Below are 12,785 nucleotides of genomic sequence, written 5' to 3'. Positions count from 1 at the left end.
ATGATCAGCGGGAGATCCACCAGCACGACACTGATTTGCTCTTGCCCACTGCCTCTCCAGATCGATCAGTAGCGGTCCGAGTATGAGTAATTTGGATAGATATGACTCCACAAGAGGAATGTAGCGGAGCTGATTCCGGTAGGCGCAAGTGGAGAAGGATGGTCTAGTAGTCTGGTTGTGGCTTCGGGGCTGAAGGGCTCTAGTCCGGCGCACCATTACCTTTTCGTCGCCTGGCAGGCACAGACAGTAAGGTACGTGAGTGCTGGTCAGTCAACGGAATCGATAGTTGAGTGTGAACCACATTCCCTACCTTCTCCTTCGCCCCTCCCTCTCCCCAAATTACCCTACCCCCCCCGGGGGAGGGTGGATTAGAAGGTTGGCCTGGTCGATGCTTTCCTCCGGGGCGTTTGCCCTTCGAGTGTTAGCCAAACTCACTTGCAATCGTCCTTTCACCCGAGTCAGTTCTAAAGAGGCCGAAAATCGGCATAGATTCTCTTTCGAAGCCGATCGAACCCTAACAGGGTTTCAACGGCCAGAGTCTGTTTGAATTGTGGTTCCCAAGGAGCGCCATTGATTCCTTGGCTCTACTCATTTCTGTGCTAAATATATTAAATTGATCAATCTACAGGAATAGTGATGATGATGAAAATAGTCACAAGAAGACGCTTTATTGCATGTACGTAGAAAGACCACGCACGCTAGCCGAGTCCATCGACATGACATACATGCATGCATGATTTGACCCGAGCTGAGACCTACCTACACCAAAAATTTTATTCTTTCGTTATTCTCTCATATCAGGCAATCGGCAATGAAAGTCTGGAGGGCCTGTCAATGTACTTCAGTCGCTCCGGTTCTCGTCAACGAATTACCTAGTACATACACTGCACTAAGTCACACTGCCCTACCGATAATTTTTATTTCGACCGACAGGTTTCTTGAGCTTGCCCCAAAACGGAAAGAACGGGGTTGCTGTTTTTGTCAAGTTGGAAGTAACCGGAGTTCTAGACTTCCACAGGAACACTGGTAGGTCGTCTCATCGCCAGCGCGCTTTTGTACTGCACTGTACATGGTGCTGTGCATAATAAGTTACCGTAGAATGGTATAGGACCTATACATTTCCTAATAGGATTTATGGTAATCATCCACATAACTAGTTGATTAGAGGTCATGGAATAGCATGGATCAGATTGCAGTGTCAATCTCCGTGTTCTCGAGTTTCACCCTTCACTCGGGAATCGGAGATCAGACCGTCAAACTCGTGCTACACCAGATTTAAGGTCCCCATTGTCGTGTCAACCGTGCATGGCATTGAGAGTAAGCTCAGCATCTGTCGTCCCCACCTACGCACCCCATCATCCATCTATCTCTCCCCCCACTGCCCCCCTTAAGGCGCATCTCAGACTACGTAGTGAAGATCTCTCCATTCGGTCTTCTGTGCATTGTCTACGCTCTACAGACAGTCGAAGAGACGGAAATGCCTCTTTGCATTTCTCATCTACCTGCCTTATCCCGATCAGGCAGCTCGACAGACGTGCCAAGGTCTCACACGGGTTTAGTTCTCCTGATGCTTGGGAGGGGATCTTTCCCTAGTTCCTAGGGCCAGAGGGACAAATCCAAGGTCCCGACTCCGCTAAGCAGCCTAGAGGGATCGCCCTTGATGGCGAACAAAGTGCCTGCTAGTGCCATGGTCGGGCTTAGACTACATTGATTGTGCACGCACGTGATTGCTTTATGGCTCACTCGATCCCTGTTGACTGGACAGCTAGGTACCCTTGCCCGACTTCCTCAATTTTGTTGTCTATTCTTATCTCATCGAGATCGATCTCTCGCCTGGGATTTAAATCTCTCATAGTGCTTGTCGAGGATTAATCTCTCACTCGACCTGATTTCTTGTAGCCAAGTAACCGATAAGATGTCAGGAGAGGAATGATTTTTATATTCGTTGGATCAATCAATCAAATAGGGAAGAAAAGGAGAGCATGGCTGTGGAGAGGCGACAGAGAGATCCGCTAGTTTGACATGGGAGAATGGTGGTGCTATTCCACTGGCTTGTGGAGGGGGAAGAAACGGGTACTACTCAACTGACGCATTCCAAGGACTATCAAGCAAACCATTCAGCACAAGAGACCAGGTGAAAGAGAGATGCGATAAGCAGAAAAGGTGAGTGATTGTTGCCCCATGTTCTCTTGCTGTCTCTTGGTCCGCCTCCTTCCCAGATCGCCTCCAACATCTTCTTCAATTCAGCATCACCCTCGTCCTCAGCTTCGGCTGTTGCTTGTACAGTCCGTTACCGGGGGTCACTCAGAACCGGGGATCGACCCAGAAAGCTTACTTGCAGGGCCCAATGCTCCTGCGCATTGAGGGAGTGACAGGACCCGAGACAATGGACGTACCATCCGTGAATCTCCATGACCATCACCGCCATCCCTCGGATAATTATTTTTCTTTTTTTTTTTTTTTTTAAAAAAAAGGGAAAAAAAAAAGGAAAAAAAAAAAGGGAAATGAAAGGGGGGAGGAAAAAAGGCCAAAGTAAAAAAACAGGGGAAAAGGAAAATAAAAAAATAGAAAGTCTTTTAGATTGAAGAAAGAAGTCCGGCCGAGAGGGAGATCTCCACCCGCCTTGGCTCCCAATCACCGTCGGGAACTTGTTGCGCGTTCCTTGGGCAGCGTCGATCTCCCATGCGTTCGTTTGTCCAGATGGGCACGAGCTTCCTCCGCCAGCTCCAATTCCCTTCCATTCCTCCCCGGTCCCTTTGCCTTTCCCATCCTTCCGCCACCCAAGAATGCCTTGGACTCCGTACCATAGCCCTCTTTCACTTTGCTCTTCTTGCTCTTCTTGCTCTGTTCTGTTCCTCATCATGTGGGCTTTTAGTCAATCCTGCCCTACTCCACCATGGCATCTTTTTCTCCAGCACGGGTTCCACTTCTTTCCCCCTCCCCGTTTACTCTTAGACTTTGACTTTTAGTACCTTTCCTGACTTCAGAATTTCGATACACCTGTGGTTCACGGTCTCTTCCATCTTAGGACCTTTGCTCCGTACCTTAAACCATGCTCTGGTACGGCTGTCTCCAACCACTAAGCCTATCTTGCACATCAAGTCACCTCCGTCCTAACCATCCCCACCCACTTGCCCCCCCTCTCTCTCTGAATACTAGGTAGTTAGTCTTATACTCATGTACTTATAACTATCAGACTATTGCCCTGTTTTAAATCCACTCTGTTCGTGCATTCGCTCCTGGCATTCGCTCTTTCTCTGCTATAACGTGTTCTGACACTTTCTTTTCACTAATCCCATCTCATCGATCTCTCGTTGGCTGTTGCTCAATTACCTTGGACTTACTCGACTCCCTTTCAAGTGTATCCCGCTCTACACAAACCTCCAGCTTATTGAACTGTTCCATACCCCGTTTCACGAGGGGAGCTTCGCCTTTTCTCGAACTTGGCTCATTCTTTCCCCATAAACCTCCCAGCGTCTTGCTTTCCCCAGAAGGAGTGCCTCGCCAGAAGAGCAGAAATGAAGAACTCGATTCCATCTGATGTGTGGGAGAGGAAGAAGGCCCTTATCGCTCAGCTGTACAAGGATGAGGAGTGGCCCTTAAAGCAGGTGATCAAGAAGATCCGCTCGGACGACTTCAACCCAAGGTGAGCTTTAGTCTCTATAGTCCCCATGAAATAACGAAGTATTAACACCCTCGTTCGCTTTCAGTGAAACCCAGTTGCGAAGCAGATTGAAGAAATGGCGGGTCACCAAGCCTTCCCGCCAAACCCGCAAGAAGTCGAACGATAGTCAACAGGAGGGGTCTGGCGACGACAGTGGCCGTGAGGGCGGCTCTCCCAAGCATCAAGCCGCCATTGTCTCTTCCAAGTCTCGTGCGACTGCAACGGATCTTTCTGTGTCCGAATCAGATTGGTTCATGAATGGGTCTTTTGCACCAGAAGAAGAGCTGCCGGTCACAGTTTCCCTTGATCACGCCTGGGCCCCTGTACTGGCGCAACAATCACCATTGAGCCAGCCTAACAAGCAGAGGGACGCTTCTCATGCTTCGATGACTTCGCCCTTGCTAGACGATGTGATGGTCAACCCGACTGCGAGTTTGGCACCCACTTTCCAGGAGCATCCTTATGGTTTCACCACCGAGTCCTGCATGCAAACACCCGTGTCTTCGTCGGCCCCGGCTGCTCCAATCCAATGGTCAATTCCTCAATGGTATTCGATGCCCATGGCGCCTGGCGCCCAATCCCCCTCGATGCCTTTCTATAGCTCAGCACCGTTGAGCCCTCCGATCGACCCTGCTATGCAGCTGATGTCTCCTCCCGGGCCACAACGGGTATATACGCCACAAACGCCACCGACAGCCAATATCTCAAGACAGCAGTTGTCTGACTTACAAAATGATGGCGCGCAATTATGGAAGCGTGCCATGTCTGCCCCTTATGTCCAGGATACCGCTGGCGGTCATCCGACACTGGAACAGAGAAGCATGCAGTCGACAGCGGTGGACAGAAAGGCATCACTCCCCTCCAAGGCCACAAGTCCGCATAACATGGGCCTAATGACCCCTCCGCCCTCGTTCTTCCCTCACGGGCAGCATCCCGCTATGTGTGCGCCAATCTACACCTATCCGGGAGCCGAGACTCTTATTCATCGACCACCCAGTATCGACTTTTAAGACATTCGGGCTGTGGTCAATGCCTCATCTCACTCAAGTCCCGAGTGACTTTTTAGTGACCTTTTCTTTTCAGTCTGGCTCGCGCATTGGAGTTGCACGTTGTTTCTTCATGGTTCCGTTCCTCTCTTCTGTTCGGCTGCCCTATCTTTCTGCCTTGCTTTCTTTTTCTGTATTCAGTCCACTTTTTCTCCTTTCTCTACGTGGGCAGTTGGATCGGTGCCACGTATACAAGGGAATCCGATACCTGGCGTATCGGCTGGTAGTACCGATGCATGGAGTGGGGTGTACTGGTTCTAATGATATCCACTACGGGTCGAAGGAGTTCGGGAGCGCACGTATCGAGGGGTTTCTTGACAATGGGTCCCTGGGAGGGAAGTTTCTTATATCGCATTGAATGGGTCATATGTACTAGGTCTGCTGGAGTACTTTTTTGGAGGTTGGGGATAGGAAGATCTGCAGCCTTGACGGCCAGACAAACGCCACTATGAATATTTTATTATGGGATGTATGTATGTATGTACTGTACGCAATCCACTTAGTTCTTAATCTAGCAAGCTCAAACTTCTGAAAACTTCAACTCTCTCTGATTTTCCTTCATCTACATCCATGTTGCCTTGCAAATCCAATGAGCGGGTTTGTTTTCGAAAATACTTGCCAAGATTCTGGTACGGTATGGGGATGGTGCACGATGCTGGAACAATATCCGAAGACGGACCTCGGCACATCTAGGCCAGCGATAATTAGTGGGGAGGGGAGAGCTCGAGCTGAACTGTCTCCCACCCTCGTCCTCCGCCTCCTTCTCCTCCTTCCGCGCCCTTTTCTCCCACCTGCAACTCACCTTGCCTGGACTCAAGTCGCCGTTTGCTAACAGAAGAGCATATAGCATACAAATTTATATATTCTTGTCGATTGAGATTGCTTCCATTTCTCGTTTGCTGGTCATTCCCGATCACACCCCCGTCATTCAAATAGTACTAGCGACGCATAAACGAAATTAGCTATTCGACCACCATCATGCGGGCCATTCAGGTCACCGAATATGTGAAGGTATATGAACCCAGTCTCTCGTCAAGTGCCCGTATGACTTACTGACTGCCAACAACCAAGGGGCCTCTGGAACTCGGAGTTGTTACACTTCCTACTCCTTCTCCATCCCCGACGGACTACCTGATTGAGATACATTCGGCGGGTACCAACTTCTTCGACATCCTACAAATTCAAGGCAAATACCAACATCAGCCTCCCCTACCCTGGGTCGGAGGTTCGGAGTTTGCGGGTACGGTGCTGGCCGTGCCCACCTGTCCTTCAATGCCGCCACGGTTCGCTGTTGGCGATCGAGTCTTCGGCGCAACGCAGGGTGCCTATGCCACTCATGTCCTCGCTGCCGAACAATCCCTGCTACCTATACCAAGTGGTTGGAGTTTTGAAGATGCTGCCGGCCTCTTTGTCACGGCCCCCACATCCTACGGGGCCCTCGTTCACCGTGCAAACGTCCAGGCTGGGGAGTGGGTACTGGTGCATGCGGCCGCCGGCGGCGTTGGTCTGGCCGCCGTGCAGATCGCCAAAGCCAAGGGGGCGACGGTGATCGCGACTGCAGGCACCGAGCGCAAGCGGCAAATCGCGCGACAATTCGGCGCGGACCACGTCGTCGATTACCAAGATAAGAGCTGGCCAGATCAGGTCAAAAAACTGTGCGCGCAACACCGTACGGGAAATGGCAAGGTGGGCGTCGACGTTGTCTATGATCCTGTAGGACTCATTGAGGTCAGCCTCAAGTGTGTCGCGTGGAACGCGCGCTTGCTGGTGATCGGATTTGCGGCGGGCAAGATCGAGAAGGTCGCTTTGAATCGGGTGCTTCTCAAGAATGTCAGTCTGGTCGGACTGCACTGGGGCCAGTACGCCAAGTTCGAGAAGGAGACGGTTAAGTCTGTTTGGGCTGGCATCTTCGACCTCGTCGCGCAAAGGAAGTTCAGGGGCACTGCCTTCAAAGATGAGACTTTCGTGGGCCTCGAGAGTGTTCCCCGCGCATTGCAGGCGCTGGGTGGAAGAGAAACTTGGGGAAAGGTGGTGGTTAAGGTCATTGATGATGAGGCCGAAGCCGGCAGGAGTAAGCTCTGAGTGCAGAGGACAACCAGGCCGAAGCCCAGTCATCTCTACCTTACATTACAACTTACCAGAGGTGAGTAGGAGGTAAATCTTGGGAGCTATGTAGCAAATACTATGTGAATTCCTTCTGATAACTATCTGGAGATGCCTGTGTGATGTAGGTGCGCAAGGAGTCATGCTCTCGTAGGAAGTGTTACACGCGAGCAACATGAACTATGAAGGCCCTAAGAACTTTCTCTAGCAACTGTTCATCTGATATTCCAGATGCGGGAGCGTGAGCCCCAACAATCCAGCTCCAGTCGGCCACAGCCACAGGACGTGACATGCGATGACTGTTCTTCGAAAGAGTCCGTAGGAGATGCTCAAACGCCCTGTTTCAGCCCGGGGACTTGAAATACAGCGATCGATGCGGGACAGCTGGATTGAGAAATTTGCAGATATAGTACAAGTCAGGATTCCCCTTACTCAATCAGAGACAAAGACCATCGGGCGTTCATCCTCGAAGCTGGGTTGTGTGATGCCGCACGTTGCGACAGTGATGAGCCGAGCCTGTTTATTCAAACTGCACATGGACAGTCTCTTTCAAATAATCAGCCCGCAGATATAATGTAGCATTGTATTGGAGAAGGCATGAAGGCGAGAGAACGCGATGCTCTCGCGGGTTGATTGGACTTCATTTTGTTGTTGGTTGTTTTGTTTTGAGAAAGGAAGGGGAGGAGACAGAAGAGGGAGGGGTGGGTGAGAGCTGAGGGGGGGAGGAGCCTCGCTTAATGAGATGAGTCAGCAAACAACCGGCCGACTACCCGATAAGAGATAACATAATCAGACACTGAGCCGGTGCAACACCAAGCCGGCGGCAGTCTGCCGCCGCCTTGCTGACTGCCTTACTGGCTGCTTCCTAAGACTATTAAACCACCAATAAAAAACTATATATATTAATTCTTATTATTTTTATAAGAGTATTTTAAATAATTGTATTTTTTATTTTTATATATACTACAGCGGGCTGGCTGGTATATTCTGGCTGGTCTTAGTACTGCAGTTTAAATTATTTTAACTTTTTATATCTAAACTATATTAAAGCCCTCTTAGCCTATTAAAGTGCCTCTATACTATATATAATAATATAAGGCTTTTTTCTTTTCTTTTTTACTTGCTTAGATAGACTAAAACTGCTTAACTTATTATTAAAGTAGAACTGTATTTTATATAAACTATTCTGTAGTTTTAATTATTTTTTTAATAATTTTATATAAAACTATTAATACTAGGCCTTAATCTATAAGTTTTTATAGTTTTTATTTCTACCTTTTAAATTTATATAAATTTATAGGTGTTTTTCTAAAATAAAAAAACTAAGTAGAATATAAAAATATTAGTAGACTTAGTATTTTTAATTAAATCTATAGTATTAGAAAAATCTTTTAAAAATTTAAAAAAATAAGGCCGGTAGTACAGAATTTATTAAATATATTAATATTAAAAAAAACCTTAGTATATATACTGTAATATAGCTGTAAAAAATTAAGCTTAGTAATTAATTTCTTTTTATAATAAATAATTTTAAATATATACTGGTTATATAATTTTTTTAATAGTTTAAAGTATATAATATTAAACAGCTGCAGTTTATATAATAAATAGACTGGTATATATAAAAAAATAATTTTTTATACTATATAAAATTAATTAAACTATTAAGTTATATAACTGCTATAGCTGTTAAAAATTAATATATAATACTTACTAATAGTTTTTAAAGCTGTATATCTGTTAAATATATTTTAAAGCTAGTTAAAGCTAAATTTATTAATAGTCCAGCTATTTTTACTAATACTTAAATAATATAATATTAGGCAGACTTTATACTATATTAATTAATAATTCTATACTATAAAAATAATCTATAGTAGTAGTACTGTTTTTAAAACTAAAATTATAATAATTAAAATTATTTATTTATAGTTTTTTAGCTGTATATATTTAGTATATAATTCTTATATTTTTAAGCTATAAATTATATAAGCAGTTAAAGCAACTTTTATTTAAAATCTAGTCTTATCTATATTTTATATATCTTTATTAAAAATACTATATTTTTGGACTGTATTGTAAACAAGGTTAAACTATTTATAAGGGCTAAAGGGTGAAATAGTATGATAAATAAATAGCTTTTGCAAAGCCAAGAGTGCTAATATATTATTTTAAGGTGTTGTTACTGCCTTGTCTAACTTGTAAGGCAGCTGCTGCTTTTAAAAACAGCTGCAGCCGGCTTGCTTAGCTGTTATATAACTGCTGTTTTAAATTATTTATATATATTTTTTTTTTACAGATATCTGTAAAGGTTAAAAAAGCTGTTTAGATTTTTATAACTATTTTTTTTTATAAAAAGATATTATTTTTTATAGTAGTACTATTAAAATCTTTACTTTGTAAATATTTTTATAAAAAATTAGAGTAGTAAAAAAAATAGTTTACTATTTTATATTTTTATAGGGGGTATACTGTACTGCTTTTACTATTATTTTTATAAAATTTTTCTACTGGTATATAGTTTACTATTTATTAGCTGATTTTTTTATAATAGCCTATAAATATTTTTTTTTATAATTAAAAAGATTTTTTTTTTAGTAAATAGTATTAAATTTTTTTTAATTTATTTATTTTAGCTGTTTAAAATATTTTATAATTAAGGCTAGTAGAGCTAATCTTATAAAAATAAGATTTTTTTTTATATAAAAAGATTTTTTTTTTAAACCTCCGGCCTTTTTTTTTCTGTAATTTTCTTTTTTTTTTTTTTAATAAGTTTTTTTATATAGTATTTCTTTTCCAGGTGCTTTTATAAGTTAATATTTAGCTAACTTTTTTTTTATAGTAATATTTAAAATATTTTATTAGTTTTTTTTATAAGGGCTTAGCCCTATTTTTTTTTTTTATAAAAGTTAACTAATTTTTTTTTACAGTATACTATTTAAGCTCTGTACCTGCAGATTTTATTATTTTATTTTATTTTATTTTTTTTATATAAATTATTTATAAAATAGATTTAGACTTAATTAACTGTTTATAGTATATTTTACTATTTTTTTTTATTATAAAAAAAATATTTTTATTACTACTGCTGCTACTAAATCTGCTGCTGCTACTATTATAAATATATTTATTTTTATTATATCTACTACTACTATTATTTTAGCTTCTATTTTAGTTTTTAGTTTTATTATAAATTCTACTATTACTACTACTACTGTTTTTTTTTTATATACTACTATTTATATATAAAAAAATAAGATTTTTTAGCTTATAATAATAAATATTATAATAGCCTCCACAGCTTCTACTTTTATATTTTCTAAATTTTTTTTATTTTTTATAGGTATATCTAGGGCTGATTAAAATTAGCCGGCTTTTTATAAATAGACTAATAATAAAAAATAAAGTATTTTATTTTTTATTAAATTATTTTCTACAGTCTAGTTTTTAGATTATTTAAAAATAATATCTACTGTAGTATTTAGTTTTTTTTTTTAAATAGATTTACAGCTTCTATTAAATTATAAGCAAATCTAGATTTGTAAATTTATTATATAATTTATATTATATATTAAATAGTTAAATTCTAAACAGCTAGCTGTTTAAATATAGTTTTATAAAAGTATTTTTATAATTTAAGCTGGCCGGCAGCTGCTGTTTAACTAAATATATAAATATTATTATAATTTTTTTTTAAAAAAGTCTTCTGCAACTGTATTAGCAGAGGAATTAGCTAAAAATATAATAACTATTTATATATAAATAATAAATATTATTTTTTTATAAAATAATAGTATATTTTTATATATTTTAGTTTTTAGCTACTGTAAGTAAATACTATAGCTTATATTAGTTATATAAAATATATAATTATAAGTAGTTTATAGTCTATACTTAGTTTAATTTTTTTTTAGTTATTTAATTAAATTTTTTATATTTTTATAAGGTAAATTTTTTATAAATCTGTAAATAATATAGATTTGCAGCAGATTTTTAAGTATTTTTTTTATTATAGTATTTTTTTTACTTAACTAAAATTTTTATTATTTTTTTATAGTATTGTAAATTTAGTAATACTTTTAAATAGTATTTATAATTATTTAGATTTTTATTTTTTTATAAAAAATATTCTTATAAGTCTACCCCCTTTATTATATAATATTTATAAAGTAAAGATATATAAAAAATATTATAAATCTAAAGATCTGTAGATAATTCTAGTTTATAGGCCTATTTATCTACTTTTTTAATTATATAAAATAGTTTATAATAGTACTGGTTTAGTTTTTTATTTAGCTTTTTTTATAGTAAATTTTTTATAAAAAACTAAACTTTCTGGTCTACTATAAAAACAGTAGTTTTATAATTTTTATTATAAAAATTCTTTTAATATCTATAAGCCTATTTAAAATTTACAGCTATTTTTTTTTTACTTTTTTAATTTTTTAAAAATATTATTTTAATTTTTTTATAGAATTATCCAGTACTTGCAAGTTAAGTACTATTATCTGCAGATATTATATAGTTATTATAAAAAATAAAAAGTACTTAATTAATATTTATAAAAAATTATTATAAATAAATTTTATAAGTAATAGTATTTTTATTTAATTATTTTATTTAAAATTAATATAGTTTTATAAATACTATTTTAATATACTATTTATTTTTTCTGTTTAACTATTTGTTTATAGGTAGTAGGCTATACTTAAATCTTATTTAATTATAAAAATATAAATAAAATCTAATTAAAAATTTTTTATAAAAACTAGTCTATAATTTATAATTACTTTTCTAGATATTTTATACAGCTAAAAGATTTTTTTAAAAAAGATTATTATAAATTTTTTTTTAAATAATATTTTATAAGTTAAAATAAAGTAAACTATTTTACTAAATTAGTCTACTATAACTATAATATTATTATAAATTTTTTATAAGTTTTTATTTTTACAGATACTTATAAATAGGCCTATAATAAAGTTTATAGTTATTTTTTTCTAAAATTTTATAATAAATAATAATAGTTTTAATAGTTTTTACTATTTTCTATAAATTATTTGTTTACTTTAATATATTTTATATATATAGCAGTAGTTTTATACAAATTTAACTAGTTCCAGTTATTAAAATTTTTATAAAATTAACTTTTAGATTTTTACTTTTATAAAATATTTTATAATAGGATTATTATATAGTTTTATAAAAATCTTTAGTTTTAGCTGGTAGTTATCTGGAATATATAACTTTTTTATAAAATAAAGTAGTTTTTAACTAATATTTTATTATAGATAATTTTTTTATAGGTATTTTTTATTATAAGATAAGCTGCTTCTGCAGTTTTTTTTTTATTTTATTTAAAATATTTTTTTTATAAGATTATTTTTTTACAGCAGCTAGGGTAGTTTTTATATAAAATTAGTAAATAGATTTTTATAATATATATTTTTATTTATAGTTATTTTTACTATTTTTATATAGGATTTTAGCTAGTTTAGATCTGCTGCAGTACTTTTTACTAACAGTACTTTAGCTTTTATAAAAATAGCTATATTTTTTTTTAGATTTAAAAAATTATTTAACTGCTATAGTACTATTTTTTTAAGTTTTTTATAGTTTTTTTTATAGCCTTTTTTTTATAGTTAAATTATTATAATAGGGTATCTGCTGGGTTCTGTAAATCTAGCTTATATATTAAAAAAAACTTAAATATTATAAAATATTATATCTATCTAATCTGCCTTTATAATAATTTTTTATTAGTTATAAAATATTTAAAGTTTTTATAGTTTATAATTACTTTTACTAGGTATTTTATACCCTTAAGCTAGTATTACTACTTTTTAAATAATTTTATAATTATAAAAAGTTTTTAATTATAAATACTGTAGTTCTGCTTTGTAGAAATTATTTTTTATAAATAAAATACTACTAGTTTTTATTAGTTTTTTTAGTTTTTTTATAATAGTATT

At 37.0% G+C, this 12,785-nt stretch overlaps 3 protein-coding genes across 3 annotated transcripts; all 3 read left to right on the top strand.

Annotated features, from left to right (window-relative positions):
* Positions 1-3,237: 3,237 nt before the first annotated feature.
* BO86DRAFT_24896 (uncharacterized protein) lies at positions 3,238-4,810 on the top strand. Its single transcript, XM_025667161.1, has 2 exons — positions 3,238-3,646; positions 3,711-4,810. Exons 1-2 carry the CDS (start codon positions 3,519-3,521, stop codon positions 4,672-4,674), a joined length of 1,092 nt encoding a protein of 363 aa, XP_025529874.1. The 5' UTR covers positions 3,238-3,518; the 3' UTR covers positions 4,675-4,810.
* Positions 4,811-5,226, top strand: BO86DRAFT_24897 (uncharacterized protein). The gene has a single exon (XM_025667162.1). The coding sequence runs from the start codon at positions 4,947-4,949 to the stop codon at positions 5,160-5,162; it is 216 nt and encodes a 71-aa protein (XP_025529873.1). The 5' UTR covers positions 4,811-4,946; the 3' UTR covers positions 5,163-5,226.
* Positions 5,227-5,463: 237 nt separating this feature from the next.
* On the top strand, positions 5,464-6,893 carry BO86DRAFT_357834 (NADPH:quinone oxidoreductase family protein). Its single transcript, XM_025669719.1, has 2 exons — positions 5,464-5,721; positions 5,782-6,893. The coding sequence occupies exons 1-2, from the start codon at positions 5,689-5,691 to the stop codon at positions 6,790-6,792; spliced, it is 1,044 nt and encodes a 347-aa protein (XP_025529872.1). The 5' UTR covers positions 5,464-5,688; the 3' UTR covers positions 6,793-6,893.
* Positions 6,894-12,785: the final 5,892 nt, after the last annotated feature.

The sequence above is a fragment of the Aspergillus japonicus genome (assembly GCF_003184785.1).
Source record: "Aspergillus japonicus CBS 114.51 unplaced genomic scaffold BO86scaffold_11, whole genome shotgun sequence".
Classification (NCBI taxonomy): Eukaryota; Fungi; Ascomycota; class Eurotiomycetes; order Eurotiales; family Aspergillaceae; genus Aspergillus; species Aspergillus japonicus.
This window is presented reverse-complemented; position numbering and strand designations above follow the sequence as displayed.

Excerpts from the sequence above, each read along its gene's own strand:
- BO86DRAFT_24896 (XM_025667161.1), top strand. The coding sequence starts at position 3,519 with ATGAAGAACTCGATTCCATCTGATGTGTGGGAGAGGAAGAAGGCCCTT. Across the intron at positions 3,647-3,710 it reads TCGGACGACTTCAACCCAAG|TGAAACCCAGTTGCGAAGCA; the intron begins GTGAGCTTTAGT and ends GTTCGCTTTCAG.
- BO86DRAFT_24897 (XM_025667162.1), top strand. The coding sequence starts at position 4,947 with ATGGAGTGGGGTGTACTGGTTCTAATGATATCCACTACGGGTCGAAGG.
- BO86DRAFT_357834 (XM_025669719.1), top strand. The coding sequence starts at position 5,689 with ATGCGGGCCATTCAGGTCACCGAATATGTGAAG. Across the intron at positions 5,722-5,781 it reads AGGTCACCGAATATGTGAAG|GGGCCTCTGGAACTCGGAGT; the intron begins GTATATGAACCC and ends CCAACAACCAAG.